This window comes from Podarcis bocagei (genome assembly GCF_964188305.1).
Source record: "Podarcis bocagei genome assembly, chromosome: 6".
NCBI lineage: Eukaryota > Metazoa > Chordata > Lepidosauria > Squamata > Lacertidae > Podarcis > Podarcis bocagei.
Window position 1 is genome coordinate 43839484 of NC_138130.1, and position 22241 is coordinate 43861724.

Below are 22241 nucleotides of genomic sequence, written 5' to 3' on the forward strand. Positions count from 1 at the left end.
TCACTTCTCAGGATGTCTAGTTTACAAATGCAATCCTTCCTAGTGGATTATAGCTCCCCCTCCTTTTGTGGGAAGGGGGAAAGCAGATGTGATCTAATCCCTGCTTGAAGCCTATGTTTGAGTATTTTGGACAAATTAGTAACAGTGCTAATTAGAGTTTAGTCACAGGCCAGTAACTATGTGTTCTAATGTCCTTTTTTGGGGACTGATACCCCCACCCCTTTCCTCTCTGTCTTGTAGACTAGGAATACAATATTTTATTTTCTATGGGTAGGATCAAAGGATCTGTGAGAAGAAAGAAAATAACTGCTTGTGGTGTTCTGTGACCACTTGCATATGAGTTGGTGCAAACAGTACTGCAACAGTATTCTATTTGCAGAAGTTATACAGGTAGAAAGCACCTTTTGGTTCTACTTTTCACTTTTGTCATGCAGTGAGTTAGCATGAGGTGTAAAACAGGGGGTTGTATTTAACATTGCTGTTTCAGCAGACTTCTGCTTGCTCAGTGAAATTTCCCCCTCCCCCTCTTGCACATCCTCAAAATCTGGTCCAGAGGGTTGGAGGACCCTCCAGAGCCGATTTTGAGAGCCTGTTAGGCGAAGAGCAGAAGAGGAAGTCTCATTGTGTGAGCAGAATTCTGCACGCGCAGCATTGGATGCAGGCCAGGGGCAATGGCTTTACAAAATTACGCAAGTCTCTTGTGCCTGCCCTGCAAAGAATCCTACATGGCAAATACAAACCAGCTGTCCCATTAAGATGTAGTAGCAGACTGTGCTATTAGGAGCTAGCTAATTAAACAGTGTAAATGGGAAGGAGGGAACGCTCAAGTACAGGGCTCATTCCATGTACCACGAACCATGGTTTTTGGTACACGTGAAACAACCCACTATAGAAAGACAAATAATATTTTGTGTGAACAGACCCAATGTCAGTACAGTGGCTACAAGGAGGACTTGCAATAAAATGTTGCTGCTCAGATTTCTAGACATTCCATTCCTACTCTTCCCTCCCAGTTTTGGGCTTCCCCTCCACCATTTATCAGAATTCTATATCCACCCAGCATGCTCCGTACTCACTGGGTTGTGTGTTGATGTTTTATTATTTGTCTTTCTGTAGTGGGTTGCTTCACATGTACCACAAACCATATATACTTTCTGTAGTTATCATCTACAGTGGTGCCCCGCAAGACGAATGCCTCGCAAGACGGAAAACCCGCTAGACGAAAGGGTTTTCTGTTTTTGAGTTGCTTCGCAGGACGAATTTCCCTATGGGCTTGCTTCGCAAGACGAAAATGTCTTGCGAGTCTTGAGGTTTTTCCCCGCTCCCCCCCCTTTTTCTAAGCCGCTAATAGCCTTTTAGCAGCTAAGCCGCTAAGCCTTTAATAGCCGCTAAACCGCTAATAGCGCTAATCCGCTAAGCCTCTAATAGGGTTGCTTCGCAAGACGAAAAAACCGCTAGACGAATACACTCGCGGAACGGATTAATTTCGTCTTGCGAGGCACCACTGTACATATATATGGCAGCTACTTTCTGCTCCTCTTGTCAAAGATGTTATGTTAGATTTCTGACATGTCAGTTTTCAGTGTCCAAACAATGGTGTGTAATCTGTGTTACTTTGCTTATGCCCTCCTTAGATGAATCTGGAAGTGATTTATGGTGATACAGACTCCATTATGATAAACACAAACATTACCAACTTGGAAGAAGTCTTTAAAATGGGGAACAAGGTAAAATAATTTTAAGCTTTGTTGTAGCACCATACATTTCTTTGTTGCAGTTTTATATTGCTAAGAATTCTTGTTTTAGTACAACTAGTGAACAGCGACCTTGTTAGCACCTGCAGGCTTAATACTTGGTAGTTGATAGAGAATGTTTATGAAAAGGCTTCTTTCTAAAACTTTTGTATTAACATATGCCAGTGTTTCTCAAATTGTTGATCCCTGCTTGTCTTTTTTCCACAATGACATTTCCACTCCTCTTTTTAAATAAATTTCAGCATTTAGCATAATTTGAATTGCTATAATATGGCCTGTTAATGTTTTCCCGCAAGGATATATTTTCTTAACATATGCTTTGCAAGGTACATATAAGGTTGATACTTTGTTTAATAACTTAGTACTTTCACATAGCACATCTTGGGGTGTCTGTATACCATTTCTGTTAGAAAGGCAAGCCAAATGTTGTCATATATGGAATATTCTGTTAAGAGGGAATACTATTCTTCCCATAATTCCTTTGATTAATCCCCCTCACTCTCTCTAGCTGATAGAGACAGACCTTCTGAATACCCTCTAGATCACGTGATCAAATGCTTCTCTGCTAAAGACAGCTGGTGTCTTACTTTATGACTACATTAATTTGGTAACCATGTTTTGTTTATCTGTTTATTTTTAATTAAAATCTTGTGGCTCCTAGGGGGTATTATTTAACATCAGGATGACACCTTGCACCTGGATTTACACATGATCCAGACCCCCAAGGGAAAGGCAACCCTGCTCACCCAGAGCAGTAGGTTGTGCAGAGCTCCTGACAGCTCAGTATTCCAAGCTTTGATCTTTTCGCAGGCTGAGGCATTTAGCAAGCACCGGTCCACAGCTGGTGTGGCTGACCTGCCTGTTTGTCAGAGTTGGGACATCCTGTTAGACAAGCAGCAAGGCAAGGGAAAGAGCTGCAGAGAGACTTTCTAGATGGCTGCAGCAAACCTTTGCATGCCAAAGGTTCCAGGTTCAATTTCTGGTGTGGGGCTAAGGCAGCCACTTAGAGGTATTGCCATGCCATTCCATGGAGACAGGACTGAGCTGGATGGGCCCATGTTCAGCTTTCTGTGTTTCTAATGCTGGTTAGTAGGAACAGGTGCAACAGTGCCAAGTGAAAGGAGAACTTTGGCGTCATCCCAACTCCTTCCCCTCCTGCTCCTTATAGGGCTGGCAAGGGTGAATGCCATGGGACTGCCATCCTCCCAAGTACCCAGAAGCTCTGGGTTGCTGAAAATGCCAGCTCTTAGGAAGACGCTGAGACCAGCTTCTTCTTGATGCACTCGAGGCAAAAATCCCACAAGGAGATGTTTTCTCATTAAGCCCAGTTTTGTGTCAAACAACGGGGGTTAACTCTTATCAATCCCATCAGTCTTCCCAAACCTCATTGGAGATCCCAGTTCATGTGGTGGGTACTTGTCCTTGTTGTTCTTAACAGGTGGGGAGGGGGACGTGCCTTTGGGGGCAGATGGTAGATCCTAGGCCGTGCCAAGCCCAAGCATAGGCAAGGGCTGTAGATTCTTAACTAGAAGCTCCTCTTCAAACAGCCTTTCTTCTCCCTGGTCCTCATCCTCTGCTGCTGCCTTTTGCTCCACACTGGAAGCACCATGGGTGCAATCACACAAAACCATGATTTTAAGACCATCTTTGGGAGCATTGGCAAAGGTGGTTTCCAAAACCACCCCTTTGGGATTGCTTTGTGGCTTGGACTCGGGGCTTTTAAACAACTGATTTCTTGACTCTGCCAGCCTGGAATATATTTTCCTATTTTGGGCAAATATTTTCTCCACACTGTTAGTAAAGGTGTACTTTACAACCTATTTCAGAACCCTAACCCCTATGCTTCCCAAGGAGGCCGCAACAGTTTTATTTCAAGGGCCTTCTAAGCCTAAGGTTACCTTTCCTGGATTTTAAAAAAAGACATGGAAGGCAGGGTGGGTAAATCCATCTTTCTGTAAGATCATTACTTAACAAATATGCTTTAATCTCTGCTGATGAACACCATGTAGCTACTGAAGGTGCCAGTGGTAGGTGCCCCGATAGCCACATTTATTTCTATTGCAGTCATTCCTACAGAAAACCCTTTTATAGCTCAGTTATATTCAATGTGAGACTTTAATATATATAGTATAAGGTTGGGAGAGAAGAGAGAGCAGAATGAGTTTCCATCGTAGTACCGCCAGCACCAGTATGCCTGCTCATACCACTTAGGTTGTTTGCGAAAGTTCTCGGCAAACATCCCCTCAAAGTTCCACAATGCACAATAGATCATTTGCTCTTCCTGTTCAGTTCCTGCTTGCACACATTTCATCGGATGCCAGGATTGGACACCCAGCCCTCCCTTCCCTTCTGAACAGAGGAGCGGTGCAGTGAGCTGCCCTTTGTGAGAGAACGTGTTGGTGGCTGGTGTGGGTGCCTTTTTTTGCATGGGTGCCTTTTGATGGGGAGGGCATACCCACATTATTTTGTGGCCTTGTCTCTTGAGGCCCTTTTCAATGTGGCAGCCGTTTTGTTTTGTCTCTCACACAGTAGACCTTTGGTGACTGGCACTCACAGCACTTTCTCAAAATTCCAAGCCTTGGTCAGGAGTATGGAATTCATTTTTTTCATAACTGCTGCACACTATGGCAACATTTTCATTGTCACTGTTTATAGCCTTACTGGCAGATACGCTTGAGGTGGTGGAACATGGGACTATTAGCAGTGTTCTCGTGTGTGTGTGTGTGTGTGTGTGTGTGTGTGTGTGTGTGTGTGATGTTATTGTTTTAAAGATTCTGCGGTAAATAGGACTAAGAGTACTTTAATCTCTGTACAAAGTCTGGGGTTTGCTATCACTATGAAATCTTGGCAAATGACACTCACATATATAGTTCTACCTCAGTTTCCAAAGTATTTTTCTCTGTGGTAAAGAAAGTGATTTTTTTTCTTCATTTATTTTCAGATAAAAAGTGAAGTGAACAAGCTGTACAAGTTGTTGGAGATAGATATTGATGGAGTCTTTAAGTCCCTTTTATTGCTGAAAAAGAAAAAATATGCTGCTTTGGTCGTGGAGCCAACAGGGGATGGAAAATACGTTACCAAGCAAGAGCTTAAAGGACTGGACATTGTGCGAAGAGATTGGTGTGATCTTGCAAAAGAGACCGGAAAGTAAGTTACTTTCTTAGATTACTCACCATGGCTGCTGTGTAGATCCACTAACTGTTTACCCAAAGCAAGTGACAACACTCTGTATCATCATTCTGTCCCAAAGGCTATGATGTTAAGCACACTTATTTAGAAGCAGGGTTTATTGAAATAGTGGTATTTACTCTTAAATAAACATGTTTTAGATCAAAGGGGGTGCTTTACAGAAGGTTATTCCAAGATGGGTGGATTCAGCTACCACGCAAACAGATGCAGCCAACTTGGAACCTATTTAAATGCTTGACCTCATAGTAAATTGAGAGGCAGCATGATGGAGCGGTTAATGTCAGATGAAATGGGAAAGGACCTCTGTACACTGTCCTGATTTCCTTGGGGGAAAATGCAGCATATAATCTAACAAAATATGAATAGATAATGTGTGTTTGCCATCTTTTCTGGTCTAAGTTTTCTTCCTGCCTTTTCCTGTTAGGCAGAAACGACTCTGGGAAAAGTGTTTGTGTCTGTGTGTTTTTGCAAATATGCGGTGTGTGCGTGCATGCACACACCTCCCCCCTCCCCCATCTTGGATTTTTCTGTTATCTACAATTCACAGCTGCTTTTAAACAGAAAAATGTTGGTTTGCATCCAGTGGTGGTGCTTGGCTGATGGTAAGGCTTCCTTTGGCAGGATAGGGAGGAAAGCAATTTTCAGTGATTCCCAGATCTCCGTGTAGCCTCTGCACCTCTCCTCCTCCTCCAAAATCTGTTATGGAGGGTTGTGTTTTTCAGGGGCAGAGGTTACTGAAATAAGCTTTCTTCTCTGTTCCTCTGATGGAAGCCTTACCATAAGGCGAGCAACATAATTGGATATAACACACTGTTAATGAAATAAAGGTTTTAGAGGGGCCAGGCGGGAGGCACACTTTATCAAATTCACCCTTTTCTAAGAAGGAAAGCAATAGTATTTTGCTGTCTTAGCACCTACAAATTGGGACTGTTATTTGATTCGGAAATCCCCTAGTTTTTGAGTTCACACTACTCATAGCACCTTTAATTAGAATTGCCTTACTAAAAGTAGCAGGTAGCTTTCTTACACAGGTCATCCTGACGTTTGGGTACAAGGGGGAAAGCTCAGTGGTAGGGAATTAAGGAGGGACTGTTAGTTCTGCTCCCATCCAGGTAATGTTTGCAGCATTATTCATCAGTATTCCCTCCATGACAGAAGATATGGGGAGCCTGCCCTCACCCCTGCTTAGCTCCTTGGTAATCCGTGGTGTGGTATAGTGGTTAGAGTGTTGGACTAAGACCTGGGAGACCCAGGGTTCAAATTCCCACTCAACGATCCAGCTCACTGCATGACCTTGGCCATTTTCTTAGCCTAATCTACTTCACAGGATTGTTGTGAGGATAAAATGGGGTGGAGGACAACTATGTACACGACTGTGAACTCCTTGCAGGAAAGGTGGGGTATAAATGTGAAAATAAATAAACAACCACTGGAAACTGGTTAACCTTTTGTGGCATATTTGAATAAATTTACACTTGCGTTTTGGAAAATGCTTAATAGGAAAATAAATGTTAGCTTAATTATTACTAATGTTTGGACTGGTAGCGTGCATCCCATGGAGCTAGTTTAAAGTTGTGGTGGTAACCTGGTATTCCACCTGAAGAAAATATCTACACAAAAGTAATTGGAAAATATTCTTCCCGTAAATTCTGAGGAACATAGTGTGCTGCAGGTGCGTACTGTGTGTTTTTCAAAAATGTGTTTTCTCACACGCCTAAACTTTTCTTACAGCTATATAATTGGTCAGATTCTTTCTGACCAACCCCGAGATGCAATTGTAGAAAACATTCAGAGGAGGTTAATCCAAATTGGAGAAAATGTGGCAAATGGCAGCGTTCCAGTAAAACAATTTGAAATCAACAAGGTAAATAGTTTTGGTTTTTTTAACTGTTATGCCTGAATTTGTTTGAATGTATTCCATTCTCTCCTGGTGTCCATTTTTTGTGTTCATGGTAGCTGATCTTTTAGCAATTGCAGAGAGCATTTCTTAAAACATTTTAAAATTCTGACAGGAACAAAGAAAGTTAAAAAGAAAAAAGAATCTAAGTTTTAATCAGAGAGGAAGGCGAGATTTGTCTAGTGTAAGCCAAATTTGTACATAAATCTTTCCCTCAGATCTGTCTTTTTGCTCCCCCCCCCCAAACCTCCCCCTCCAAACGGAACCAAGGCTTACAGTAGGGAGTGCCACACTTTCTCAGCATGCTGCTTTTCATAAACCCATATTTCAAGCATAAGTAGTTTAAATAAGAGTTAGGGAACCTGTAGCCCTCCAGATGTTGTTGGACTACAGCTGCCATCATCCCTGACTGCTGGCCGTGGTGCCTTGGGCTGATGGGATTTGGAGTCCCAACAGCTTTTGGAAGGCGACAGGTTTCCCACCCTTTATTTCAGTCAATATATTTCTGAGCAGGTCAAGCATTTTTCTCAACCCCTGTAGGTGGGACATGTTTGAACAGAAAGAGGAGCAGGTATGTATACAGTTGGTTAAACATTACAAACAGGATCTGAAAGCAGTACTCTCCTTTGTTGTAAATCCCCAACATTTGATATTTGGTCTGACCATTGAGATTCGGTTTTGCTGCAATGACTGATGGAGAGCTCTTGATAGATGGACTGTTCATGAATCTGTGCCATCCATTTTAAAAGCACCCTCTTTGACTTGGTCATTCCCTTTCTATCCTGTAGTATATATTTTAAGTTGACTTTATTTCCTCTCCTTCCAAGTTTCCTGAAGGAATCTGACTTTACCCATTCTCCCTGTCCATTTATTTTAATCAATGACATCATCCATCTCTTCTGAGGGAGTGAGCCATTATTTGAGCCAAGTTAGAAGGGACGGATCTGCTCCTTAGCTTCTTGACATCATTCTGAATCTCTGTCTGCGTTGCTATCCTTCATGAGTTTTGTTGCCCAAGATGGCAACTAGGAAGGAAATGCCCAGGTAAAAATAAATAATCTCATTTTACAAGCCAGTTTATGGAAAGCAACAGACACAGAACCTAATATTTATGCTATTTCAAACGTTGATGAATTTTGCAGTAGTTTCACCAGCAATTTCTCCTCTGTATTCTTTTTCTTTGATATATATATAGGCATTGACAAAGGATCCCCAGGACTACCCAGACAAAAAAAGTCTGCCTCATGTCCATGTTGCCCTGTGGATAAATTCTCAAGAGGGTAGAAAGCTGAAAGCTGGAGATACCGTGTCGTATATTATCTGCCAGGTAAAAATGTTCAGATTCATTTTAATTTAATAAAATGTTTATTAGTGCGGTAAATACTGTTTGCGATACGTTGTGTGCCAATACGAACTTAGAAAGTTATACGTAACTAAAAGAAACCAATAAACCTTTCTTTTTTGTTTCTTCTTTGTATAGGATGGATCAAATCTGAGTGCTAGCCAGAGAGCATATGCTCCAGAACAACTGAAAAAACAACCGAATCTTGCTATTGACACTCAGTACTATCTGTCGCAACAGATCCATCCAGTAGTGGCTCGTATTTGTGAACCCATAGATGGAATTGATTCTGTCCTTATTGCAGCATGGCTAGGTTAGTATTGCAGTTCAGTATTTACTTTGCAATTAAAGGTAAAGGTACCCCTGACCATTAGGTCCAGTTGCAGATGACTCTGGGGTTGCGCGCTCATCTCGCTCTATAGGCCAAGGGATCCGGCGTTTGTCTGCAGACAGCTTCCGGGTCATGTGGCCAGCTTGACTAAGCCGCTTCTGGGGAACCAGAGCAGTGCACGGAAACGCTGTTTACCTTCCCGCCGGAGTGGTACCTATTTATCTACTTGCATTTTGACGTGCTTTAAAACTGCTAGTTTGGTAGGAGCTGGGACCGAACAACGGGAGCTCATCCCCGTTGTGGGGATTTGAACGGCCGACCTTCTGATTGGCAAGCCCTAGGCTCTGTGGTTTACACCACAGCGCCACCCGCTTACCACTTATTAGTAATTAGCGTATGGCAGAGCAATCCAACCCTGCCTCCTCCAGCTGTGCACGATGTGCTGTAGGGGACTTGTATTAAGCCAAGGTACCCCTCAGCTCTGCCAACTGAGCTGGCTAGCCACTGGCAAACCCCCCACCCTTCTTGTGGTATCCCAACCAGCAGACAGCCCCAAACAGAATGTTCACATGGTGGGGCTAAACTATCCCAAAATCCACTGGATACCCAGCTGGTCTCATTGCAGATGGACGGTGGCATTGGACCAGTCCTGACCCAATTGCTGTGCCAAGTTAGAATCAAGCCCTATTGTCCACAACTACCACCACAGTCATCTGCGACTGGACCTAACGATCAGGGTTCCCTTTACCTTTACCTTTACCACCACCTTCAGCAGAGTTACTACTATTTGAATCAATGTTTTCATATGCTTTAAGCTTATCTTAGACTCTCCAACTGCTAGTGATAGTGTTGGCCCAATGCATGGCTGTTTGTTTGCTTACTTAATTTGTCTTTCTACCAAATGATGCTCGAGGCAGCCAAAACTAAATTACAAAATAAAATACAAAATAAAATACGAAACAATAATACATTCCCATAGGCAGTGGTAGCAAGGCCTGTTTGTATCACTTATTCTCAAGGTAAACTCTGTTCAGCAAATTTTAGGATGTTAATTTTTCATTATTCCGACCCACCCGCACACATCCTCAGGAAAGGCAGTGCATAAATTAAAGGGGGAAATAATTAATAGCAATTATAAATAATAATGTTAGAAAATTCTTCTGACCAAGATTAGGATTCAGCATTTCAAGAATACGTAGGCACAGTTTGCGCATCCTTGTAAATCGTAATTAATGATTTACTGTAAGGTCACTGATCTTGCCTGCTTTGCTCTTCCCCACCGGTGAGCAGAGAAAACAAACAATTCTGGCATAGCCTTATCATGTTTTGTTTCATTGTTTTGTATGGCTCAGTACGACTGTAATCCACGGCATAACTTTATTGACCTTTCAGTTTTAGCCAGCTAAAAATAATCGACAGTATAATCCTATGCATGTCTACTCAGAAGTAAGCCCTATAGTGGGGCGAAACTATTGTTAGTGAAAAATGCTTGCAGAGTTAAATCTTTGTGGTCTAACTGTTAACCAAACAGGGCTATAAAGTACTATACAATTATTTTTCAAAAAGAGATTCAGGTTGGAAGCCTCTAGGTGGCAGCACTAGACACTATTTCCCTTTTATTTTTCAAAAGCTTTAATGAGTTATGCAGCAGGGTGATTAACTTTTAAACTTGCATAGCTCTCAAGTAAGACTGGGGAAGAGTGGTCCCCCCCCCCGTATTAGCTTGTTTATTAAAATAACTAATTTTGAAATAATCACCCTGCAAATGGAAACTTTAGTCTTTACAAAATATTTCCTTTAAGCATAAAAATTACATTTAACCTGAGTACTATTACTTATTAACTGAAATTTAATTTTTTACACTTTTCCCCAAGGCATGATCATATGAAAGCTTATTAGACTATTCTTGCTGTTAATAGAATGTAATGGCTTTTAAAGTAAGAGATGAGTTTGCGATCTAAGATTCTTCTACCTCTCTACTTAATTTGGGGAATCCTAAGCGAATTAATTATTAAAAGCCTGTATATGAAAAAATAATTCACAATTAATTTTGACAGGTTAACTCATAAGCAAGAGAGATCAGTTCAAACAAGTCCTGGGGTTTCTCTTTTCTTTCTTTTTTTAAGGACTCTGATGGTAAGATGTATTGCTTCCATGAAATTTACTGATCGTTAGTTTTGTTTTATTTTTATTTCTGTAACTTAATGCTGAAAGTGGATTCCTTGAACCAAGTAATTTTCTGTGGAACAAAATACAATATTATTAATCCAGGTATTTACTTAGGTGTCCTTAAAATTATACCTCTTTATTTGCTTGGTTTGCTGTGGGCTTGAATCAGGACCACAGTTGGTTATGTTGTTTCCAGACAAAATAATTATTAATGCTAAAATGAAGGTTGGTGTAAATTGCTATTGCTGAGCACCATTGACATCAGTAGATCTCTGATTCACACAAACTGTATCTGAACTTCTCATAAACGAAGACAGATGGCTTACCTATACCTCTTTGTTTCTGTATCTCCAGTTCCAATATATATATATTTTTCTGATAATATTAAGTAAGGTTATCTATGCTACAGCTTGAAAGCGGGGGGGGGGGGGGGAATCTATTCAATATTACTACTTAAATATATTTTAAGAGTCCCCCCCTTTCTGATTAATTCTAACATGATGCAAAATATTATGATAGAAAATGGTATTCAGTAAGTTTTCCTTTAGCACCTCTACATTACAAATAAACTCTTTTTGTAAGCTTGTTCTCTTAGGAAAATAATCAGAATTTATTTTCAATTGCTAAAAATGCTATTTGTCAAGCATCCCAGTTATAAAATATTTTAATGATAATGACTTTCTAAAACACTAAGTAGATGAAATGGGCATTCGTTTCAGACTTCAACCCATCAACCACTTCAGAATAGTATCAGAAGTAATAGTGGTACTTTTAGACTGCTCCAACGAAGGTAGTATGTGGCTTGAAGTCCTAGTGAATGTATGAAGTAGTAGTAGTTGAACACTGAACATACATTTTTTAAAACGCAAGTTGTTGAAATATTGTTTCACCTATCTTATGTTTTTACAATTTAAACTGGAATTAATTTTGTCAAAACCCTATAATCCCTATCTAAATTCATTAAGCTAAAATAGATGCCCTGTCAGTCAAGGGTGTGCCATGTGTCAGTGTTAATATTCCTTATGCTGTAAAAAGCATTCCTTTTAATTCTTCATTAGTAATGATAAATTCAACTCTCTTCCTATTACACACGGAAGTTTTAAATAAAATAAGTAAGCAAGCCCTCATGACGTGAGCATTCTTGCAATACTTTTTTTTGTCACTCCTGAAGGTGACGTACCTATTGCTTAACAATTATAATGACACTCAACCAAATTCTTATTCTGTATCCTTGTGTGTTAAATTAGTTACCTTTATCTTTGATCCTGGCCGGCTGTTTAAAATGCATCTCTAAATACAAAACACATTAGTACAATAATAAATTGTTGCTCATATTTCCCAAACTTTCTGTGTTCTGGTAACCAAAAGTGCTTTTTTTGTCTTCAATTCGCACTTTTTAAATACTGCTGCTGAATTTTAACAACTGCATTAGATTGAAACCTACATGCTGTTAACCACTGAGCCAAAATGAAATCGACCACTGCATTGAAGTCTGAGTTGGCAGTTGTGTACAGTCTTGAAGGAGTGGGTAATAGCAGTACAACCAGGTTTCTTTTAATGGAGTTTTTATATTCTCCCTTTCATTTTAATGATGCCATTCTGGTTTAAAGACTTTCCTAATAAAGATGCACAATTTTATTCAAATATTCTCTGTGTAACTTAAGAAAATAGCAATAAAGCTGTTCTCTAGGAGTAGCATCTTCGTAAACAAAATGTTCTATTGCATACTCCCCATGGTAGATAATGCATTGTGCTTGTTTTATTTATAAAGCAATTTTGTGTGAAAAGATAAGTAATTTCTTCATGTTACTCAGCTCTTCATCTTAAGTTTAAAATGGGAAAACGTATTCTTTTCTCTTTTTTTAAACACCTTTTCCTTAGGATTCAGTCTTCCTTTGGATTTTACAGTTTGTAATTCCTATTTGAAGCTGTATCAGCTTAGATGAATTGCTTTCTACGGACTTTGAATTTATATTTCTTATTACCAGGGCTGGATCCCTCACAGTTCAGAGTCTCTCACCATTATCATAAAGATGAGGAGAATGATGTTTTGTTTGGAGGGCCAGTTCAGCTCACTGATGAAGAGAAATATAAAGACTGTGAAAGATTCAAGTTTGCTTGCCCAAAGTGTGGGACAGAGAACATTTATGACAATGTCTTTGATGGTTCGGTTAGTATTCTGATATTTATATTTTGAGAACAAATTCTCTGTATAGGAGATGGTATAAGAAGGAAAAGAGCCAGTTAGATTTTCTGTTTCCATAAGGGGCATTTGTATGTTAATGCCAAATCCAGTTTTCCATACTATTCTCATGTGCTTTTTCAAAGTATTACACATATATAGCATCTTAGAGCTGCTTACTTAATAAGGCCTATTCAGTGTCATTTGGCTACCCTAAATCAAGCTAATTGGAAGAGAACATTTTTTTTTGAAGTTTCTGTTTTGTATTTTTACTTCCCTCTTCCCTTTTATATAGAAGTTTCTTCTATGTTATCTTTCCTGCTGTCTTCGTACATCAGACATAAAAAGTCATCGGGTACATTCCTGTCAAGGAGTGCTGCCAGAAAATCTATCTGTGACCTTGGATCAGAACTTGAATCAGAGCCAACTATTTAACTCTATTGCAATGTTATGCATGTACTAGTTATTGGCAAATTAGCAGGCTGTGGAGAAGTGAAAACCTTGAGAGTTAAAGCAAATAAATTCTGTATCTAAATTAAAAGCAATTATTTTAAGTTAATTTGGACAAACAGCAGATGTTCTGTGTTCCTCGAATCAAAACAAAGCAGTTCTTGGAAGCAAGCGAGAGGAAAAGGCAGGCACAGATCAGTAATACTTGGTAAATCCTTGACTTTGTTTCATTACAGCTGTAAATAAGATAGTTAATTGCATGGGGGCTTGACAACTTACAGATGGGCTAAGTGTAAGAAGAGCGGATGTCAAGCTCTGCAATCTCTTCCACCTGGAATTGCTTAATGTTGTTAGTGCGGGAGTGGTTGCTTGGATCACAAAAGTACAGATTTTTAAGCAGTACAGTGGTGCCCCGCAAGACGAAATTAATTCGTTCCGCAATTTTTGTCGTCTAGCGAATTTTTCGTCTTGCGAAGCACGGTTTCCCATAGGAATGCATTGAAAATCAATTAATGCGTTCCTAGGGAAACCGCTTGCCAGGCTGGCGGTGCGGAGAAGGGCTTTTCTCCCCACCGCAAGCCTTCAGCACAGGTACGGGAACAGAGGGGAAGGCGCGCAGCGCTTTCCCTCTGTTCTCGGGGCTTGCGTGGGAGGAGGGTTTTTCCTCCCCACCGCCAACATTCAGAACAGCATTCTGAATGTTGGCGGTGGGAAGGAAAACCCTTCTCCCACCCCAAGTCTTCAGGACAGCCATCCGAAGGCTGGCGCGGGGAGAAGGTCTCTCCGCCGCCCCCCACGCCAGGCTTCGGTGCATCCTTCAGAGGCTGCTGCCATAGTCACGCGTCACAACTCCAGCTGGGAGAGGGTCGCGGGGGGCTGGTTTAGCCCCGCGCGCGCTCTCCTGGCTGGAGAGGTGACGGGCGCCTATGGAGGTTCCTGCCATAGGCGCGCGTCACAACTCCAGCTGGGAGAGGGTCGCGGGGGGCTGGTTTAGCCCCGCGCGCGCTCTCCTGGCTGGAGAGGTGACGGGCGCCTATGGAGGCTCCTGCCATAGGCGCGCGTCACTTCTCCAGCTGGGAGAGGGTCGCGGGGGGCTGGTTTAGCCCCGCGCGCGCTCTCCTGGCTGGAGAGGTGACGGGCGCCTATGGAGGTTCCTATGGAGCTGTTCCTGGAACAGCTTTCCGAAGTGGAGCGGCTGGGGCAGGTGACCCCGCCCCCGCCCCACTTCGGAACAGCTGCAAAAGACGTCAGGGGGAAGCGGGGAAGCGAAGCGCTTCGCTTCCCGCTTCCCCCGGACCTCTTCTGAAGCAAGGGGCTGGGGGGAGATCGCTATCTCCCCCCATCCCCTTGCTTCAGAAGAGGTCCGGGGGAAGCGGGGAAGCGAAGCGCTTCGCTTCCCCGCTTCCCCCGACGTCTTTTGCAGCAAGGGGCTGCAGGGAGATCGCTATCTCCCCCCATCCCCTTGCTTCAGAAGAGGTCCGGGGGAAGCGGGGAAGCGAAGCGCTTCGCTTCCCCGCTTCCCCCGACGTCTTTTGCAGCAAGGGGCTGCAGGGAGATCGCTATCTCCCCCATCCCCTTGCTTCAGAAGAGGTCCGGGGGAAGCGGGGAAGCGAAGCGCTTCGCTTCCCCGCTTCCCCCGACGTCTTTTGCAGCAAGGGGCTGCAGGGAGATCGCTATCTCCCCCCAGCCCCTTGCTTCAGAAGAGGTCCGGGGGAAGCGGGGAAGCGAAGCGCTTCGCTTCCCCGCTTCCCCCGACGTCTTTTGCAGCAAGGGGCTGCAGGGAGATCGCTATCTCCCCCCATCCCCTTGCTTCAGAAGAGGTCCGGGGGAAGCGGGGAAGCGAAGCGCTTCGCTTCCCCGCTTCCCCCGACGTCTTTTGCAGCAAGGGGCTGCAGGGAGATCGCTATCTCCCCCCATCCCCTTGCTTCAGAAGAGGTCCGGGGGAAGCGGGGAAGCGAAGCGCTTCGCTTCCCCGCTTCCCCCGGACGTCTTTTGCAGCAAGGGGCTGCAGGGAGATCGCTATCTCCCCGCAGCCCCTTGCTTCAAAAGAGAAGACCCGCTGTCCCCGGGGCAAGCTTCGTTTTGCGAAGCAAGCCCATAGGGGAATTCGTCTTGCGAGGCAAATCGCGGACGAAAAAACCTTTCGTCTAGCGAGTTTTTTGTCTTGCGAGGCGTTCGTCTTGCGGGGCACTACTGTAATAGAAAGGGGGGTGGTATGAAACTTGACTGCTCTTCAGTGCATTTCTTCATAATGAGAAATTTATTAGTTTGCTTTTATCTGTGTAGACAGACTGAAAATTCTGTTCGGCTAAAAAAGGTTGTAAATCTTCCAGTGAGACATTACTTCTGCTGCGGCATGTAAGATCCTGACTGCGCAGTCAGAGCCACAACAAGAATACTAGGACAAGAATACCACTTTGCCTTAGAATGTCTGTCTTTGAACTTTATACTTGCACAGGACCTTTTGCAAAGCTGTTGTTTATACTGATTTTTGGTCTCTTAAATCCGTAGGGCCCGATGATCGAAGCCAGCTTGCGACAGTGTAGCCAAAAAGACTGTCGTGAATCTCCTCTAATGTACCTAATGCAAATTAACAACAAGCTAAACCTGGATATAAGAAGTCATATTAAAAAGTACTACAGTGTGAGTAACTGTGCTCTTTAAGTTTATATTTAGTCCCTCATATGAGCAACACCCCTTCCTGTCCTGATCCTGGCCCAGTTCAGACACCAACATCTTGATCCTATAAAACCATGGTTTACTGAACCAGTAACTACCTGTGTGCTGGCATACTCTCACCTCTTCCTTCTTCTCATGTTCCTTACTTGGGTTGAAGATATTTTGGTTTCTTAAACTGGTTTCTCATGTCTGAACCAGGTAATTGCTTAAACAACTTCCTTCAGATACGGTTGTATATACCAGTTTCTTTAGAGCTAAACATTTGCAAATCATATGAGAGAATTTGCTTGGCCTTGTTATCGGACTGTGTTTGTACTAATTCAGAAGGGTTGGGGAAAGGAATCCTTTAACTTCATTGTTCGCACTGTGTAGGCTTTCTTATGTGCATTTCTGTGAGAGTTGTAAATTCAGATCAGGGAACGCTTCTTTTGAAGGTAAGTATTTCACATTTAAGCAACTCAAAATCATATAATTAAGAATTTTTTTTAGGGTTTTCTGAGGACTACTCACATGAATGGCTCTGAACTGATTTCACAGGCCTTTGTTCATTCCGTGGTTAGTATTAAAGTTTAATCATGCAAACCAAATATTATTTTAAGCAGCGGAATTTGGTTTGTATTTAACGAACAATGTAAATCTAGTGAGAACACCAAAATCTGATAAAGTGTTTTAAATTAGGACATTTCCTAACATTTTAGAAATGTTTGTTCATATTATTTTTCAGAATGAGGCAACAATTTGTATACAGTGGTGTCTTGGTTTGCATACATTTTGGATTACAAACACGTCAAACCTGGAAGTGCATGTCCCGGTTTGCAACCTTTTTTGGGATTACAACCCATTTTAAATAAATTATTTTGGGAGGCCCCATTACAAACGGACCTCCGGAATGGATGATGGTTGTAAATCAACATACCATTGTATTAGATGCTTCCACGCGGTGTCAGAGCTCCACATATTTTAATGGCCTTATCATTTGTATAAATGTCAACATGATAATTTGAAAAGATTTTTGCAAATTACTCCACTGAAATCAAGTTTGGTTCAACACACATTGAGACCTTTGGTTAAATATTGGTTGCACTTTGTTGGATTATCCACACCTTTCTTCCATCTCAGCTCTTATTCCTAGCTGCTATGTAAAGATTTTGACCTTCCTCTTCTCCCATAGAAGCTTACAAGCATCCTTGTTGACAGTTTCACTATGGTTCCAGGTAACTTCTGCTTTAGTCTCTCTAACACAGTGCTGAAAGTTGTGCATGGAAATATTTTCGAAAACTGGGATCAAGAAAGGTTGAAATGCTGGTAGGGTGAAAGAGGAGCAACCAATTACTCTTTGCTGATGGAAAACACCTGGGTGCAAACAGTGGCTATCTATACCTACTCCGTATCTTTTAGGAGCAGCAGTATGAAAATGGAGAGAGAGGGTGACTACTGCAGAAGAACTAGGCATTAGGGACAGGTTCACATTTCAGCTGCCTCCCCATGTTCTATCTCTGGAAAAGAAGAAGCATGGAAATGTGGAGTGCAGAAATACTCTTATCAGCGGCACTCACTTTTTAAAAATGTGTATTCCTGAGTTACAACTCCTGTAAATATTGTGCAACTTCACAGTAGCTCCAGCAGTAGGTTTGGGACTTGGCTTGCTGAAGTTTTTCATTCATATATTTTTGGAGTCTCTCCCACCCTTCTTAAAACTTAAAATAGTGTGGCTTTTTAAAATTTGCTTGCAGAGCAACTGGGTGCACTGCACAGCACAGTGCCAGTGAGCTCCCAGCCATGTGCCAAGGTTTAGTTTCATAAGCAGCTGTTCTTGCCAATAGATAGGGTCCTCTGCCCCACTAGCAAGCAACTTAGTGTATAGGTCCCAGAAAAATCCCCATTGCTCAGGGTGATGATGATAGGAGCCATAGTACATAACCCCTGTGGGTGTACACACAGACACTTATTTCTACCTCATTTTTCCTCTTTGCTCCAAGGAGCTCAACATGACATACATGGTTCTCCACTCTCCCCCAACCCAACACCTTTTCATTATTACAATAACCCTGTCTTGTTATGATTGCTGGCCCAACGTCAACTAGTTTGGTTAATAATAATTTATTATTTATACCCCGCCCATCTGGCTGGGTTTCCCCAGCCATTCATGGCTTTATAGTGCGGTCTGCATCTGAATCTTCCCAGTCCTGGTCCAACACTGTATCTGAAATGGGGAACCAGATGCTGTTGAACTCTCATTAGCCCCAGGTAGCATGGCCAGTGATCAAGGATGATGGGAGTTTTACTCTGTCCACATCTGGAGGACAGCAGGTTCCACATCCCAGCTCTCTCTATATTGTCTGGAAACAAAATTTTGCTTTTTTTGGTAAAAGATATTGGAGTGGTTCAAACTAATGGCGAGAACAAAGTTCCATTGAAAAATATTTGATAGAATCTTGATTTATTTTAGATATTGTTTCAGTGTGTATTGACACAGCTGCACAATACATTAATAATTTTGCTCAGGCTTATATGATACCTTACGTTCTTACCCACTTTGCATTCTTTCCGCAACTTAAGTATTTGTGTACCTGTGAATGTAGTGTTTTAATAAAATGGATGCACAACAGCCCAGATCATATAGTTAGCCCAAGATAATACAAATATTGTTTGTTATGTTCAGGCATCCATACGTTAGGGTTCTGTTTGGTTTTTGTTTTTACATGCGTGTCATATTCAAATGTCATGCCCACATGTAAGCAGCATATGTACTTAGGTGGGGTGGGAGGGCACAGTCTCTCTCCTCTACCACATATAGTAGCAAGGTTGAGGGAAGTCATCATCTGAATTGGACCCTTGTAAATGTTGTGCCTATATTTGAGGTGACTTGATTCTTTGAAACTGCTTGGTGATAGTTCTTTACTTCTTCATAGTGTTCATATTATCAATACCACATGTTGAGTTTCTCCTTGACTGTATGCAGGGGCGTCTTACCCATAGAGGCTAGCGGCGCAGGGTGCCAGGACGCCAAGTTCTGGAGGGTGCCAGGGAAGAGGCGGAGGCTGGATGCAGCACTTCCTGGCATTAGCTTGCCACCCTTGCCTGCCTCCGCCATGCCTTGCCGAAGCAGCACCGCACCCGGAGCCTCCGTCTGCCATGGCCACCGCAGCACAAAGCGGCCAGCTGAACCGGGAGGCGCTGCATCCAGCCTCCGCCTCTTCCCCGCCGGAGGACCTGCCCTCCAACCACTGCCCGCCTCCTCCAGCCCCGCTGGCAGTGCCATCCTCCCTAAAAAACTCTGGGAAACGGGGGGGGGGGCATCGGAGGGAACTTTGCACCACAGTGCCGGATATGCTTAAGACGGCCCTGACTGTATGATTATTTGATTTGATTTAGTTGGACAATACAGTTCATATTGTTCACTCATAGTTGCTATTTTGGAGTACTTACTAAAAGCCAAAGCATTAGGGCTGGGGTTGTCAACCTGGTCCCTACCGCCCACTAGTGGGCGTTTCAGGATTCTAGGTGGGCGGTAGGGGATTCTACGGCACAAGCTGAATCCTCCTTCCATCGAGCACTGGTGGGCGGTAAGGAAATTTTACCAACCAGAAAGATGCATTAGTGGGTGGTAGGTATAAAAAGGTTGACTACCCTTGCATTAGGGTGAGCCATACCATGATGTTGATTGAAAACTGCAAGATTGTATTTGCTTGGGAAATCATCTGTGATCTAGTAACATTTTTGCTGTTTTAGCAAACTTATTCCCCTTAAACAATAGCATGTCTTACTATTTTTTCCTCCCCCCCTTTTTTTTTTACTATTTGGCTTCTCCAGTAATAAATTCCTTAAATATTCCCCCCACCATTCCAAATAATTTTAACTTTTCATTTTTTTATCTGTACACATATTAAGCTTTTTAAAAAAGGACGACATCCTAAGATTTTATTCTTTCTTTTGGTTGCATTATTCTTTTGGAAGATTGATCTAGGTTTTAAACAATTTCTGCAGAAGAACAAATAGAAAAAAGAAAGAAATACTAGCTAATCTAAATTGGGGAATGAAGAAGGCTTTTTTAAGCATGAAAATTTCATCATCTTGTCAGCTGGCAGAATGCCTGCTGTGTGGATTCACAAAGGCTAAGAATTACACTTTCATGAAATTTTCCTCACTAACTGCCCTGGTTAATTTGAAAGATAACCCACTGTTCTAATTCATCCCTCAATTGGGTGGTGCAGGTTTTATCTTTGATCTGACAAAGCATTTGTGTTAATCGTTTTGGCCCTCTACTAGACACTCTTGGGATTGTGCTTTTACAATAAATGTGTCTGTGATAGCTCTTTAGTCTATTATACTTACAATAGATCCATAGAACTGGTAATTAATTCTGTACTGCTTTGGAAATGGGAAGAATAGGTGTAGCTCTGTCAAGTGCTACTGGAAGTTTGTTTAGCTGGTTCATTTTTGAAGTGTTACCCTGAGCTTTCAATGAAATATGTATGGTTTTAGAGGAGTTTGTTCTGAAGTGCGTGGCTATAAGTGGGTGATCTGTATCCGGCATGTACACTTTATAGCTTCTATAACTGATTCTCATGACAGAGTGGCATACGGTCCCCATTTAAAAATGTATATGTTATATAGGCATTAATTTCTTTTTAAAAATTAAATATAGCCACCAAGTTCAGTCCATAACAGTTGGAAAAGTACAAAGGCTAATGTATAACTTCTCAAATCTCCTTACCGCTCCTTGAGAGATTAATCCTTTAAGAAAAACATCATTTTTGTTAACAAAAAGTATTCAATCTGTAGCATAAAGTACTTGCTCTTGAGATTGACTACAAATACCCATCTTGTTTTGTAGTGTTTGTGTGCATTATCACACAGCTATGCTGTTTTTACCAGATAATGTATTAACCCCATCTCAAGAACCTTTGTGTTGACTTTGGTGATAATATATCGAGATGTGTTTGAATCCATACAGAAGAGACGGACAAATGCCTTTCCAAAACATACACAAGATGGAATTGATAAAGGGAACCAGTGTGACATAGAGTGTTCAACTAGACCTGGGATACCAGGGTTCAGATCCCCTCTCAGTCATGAAGCTGAATGGATGATCTCAGGTCCTTTTGAAGTCTATAGTTTTGTGTGGGTTGCCGGTCAGGTACTTGTAACCTCACATATAAGCTTCAGCATGATTTCTTCAGATGCATAGAGACTCCCGTGTGTTTGTTCCAGTAAACAGACAGGTCTGGGACTTTGGTTCACCCCTCCGTCACTGTCAGGCATCCAGCTCCAAGGTAGTGGTGACATTGGAACTAACCACAGGTTAGGATCCTATATCAGTATTGCTGAAAGAATGCATCTGTTTAGGTCATGCCCCTTAACAGCTATGGTTTTCTGGTATTTGGGAGTTTGAGTGAACATGGAAAGCCCTTAATACAGCCCATTAAATTGAAATGGGGTTGGGTTTTTTTGTGTTGATTGAATATAATTCAATGTTTCTAAATAAAAGTTTGTATTTCTATCAGTTGTAATGTAGGGTGACCTGTCACTGAGTAGTGATTGTCAGCAACAAAATGGGAGGTCAGAAAATAGCTACGGAAGAAAGTGGGAAAAGGGAACATAAAGATGCTTTTCTTAAGGTGATATAGGAAATCCGTATGAGCTTTGAGTGTACTACTATATCTTGAAGCTGAATGTGGAAGTGAATGAAATAGTATTGTGGGTTTATATGTTTAGTTTAGCTCATGATGTACATTGTTAAATAGGGGTGTACCTGGCATAACATGCATCTCTAGGATCCATGGTGCGGTTGTTCCTGTTGTGATGCAAGGTTACTTGAGTTGCATGCAAAGGATTGTAAAGCACTCGCTGAATTTTCCTCAAAGCCTGATCTCAGAATAATCCTTCAGCTGGCACAGATTGAATTCATTCATCATAAAGTTATATATTCCACGTGACTTCTACTTTCCACAAAAGGAAATGATGACCAATGCCTTCATATTTCCAAAAACTAGACACTGATACACCTTGCTATTTTCCATATTTTGAATGCATTATACTTAAAGGCAGCCTCCTTCCACGTTCCAGTTTTTTCTCTTAAATAAGATCTCACAAAGCCTTGATATGACCATTGGTGCCCACCAATCCAGGTGTATTGTGCACTGTTAACTCTCGGCTTCTAGACTTCATGGTGTATCGTTGGGAACTGGTGCAGTGTAGTGCCTAACAGCCATCTGTCATGGATGCTTCAGCTGAGATTCCTGCAT

General features: G+C 42.0%; 1 protein-coding gene across 1 annotated transcript in view; it reads left to right on the top strand.

The window, feature by feature from the left end:
- POLA1 (DNA polymerase alpha 1, catalytic subunit) overlaps positions 1 to 22241 on the top strand; it is a 180957-nt gene that overhangs the window by 58297 nt on the left and 100419 nt on the right. Inside the window, exons 28-34 of the mRNA XM_081197774.1 lie at positions 1635 to 1727; positions 4696 to 4901; positions 6675 to 6807; positions 8036 to 8167; positions 8321 to 8495; positions 12671 to 12852; positions 15826 to 15957. Coding sequence (XP_081053900.1) covers positions 1635 to 1727; positions 4696 to 4901; positions 6675 to 6807; positions 8036 to 8167; positions 8321 to 8495; positions 12671 to 12852; positions 15826 to 15957 — 1053 coding nt within the window. The remainder of the gene's footprint in view (positions 1 to 1634; positions 1728 to 4695; positions 4902 to 6674; positions 6808 to 8035; positions 8168 to 8320; positions 8496 to 12670; positions 12853 to 15825; positions 15958 to 22241) is intronic.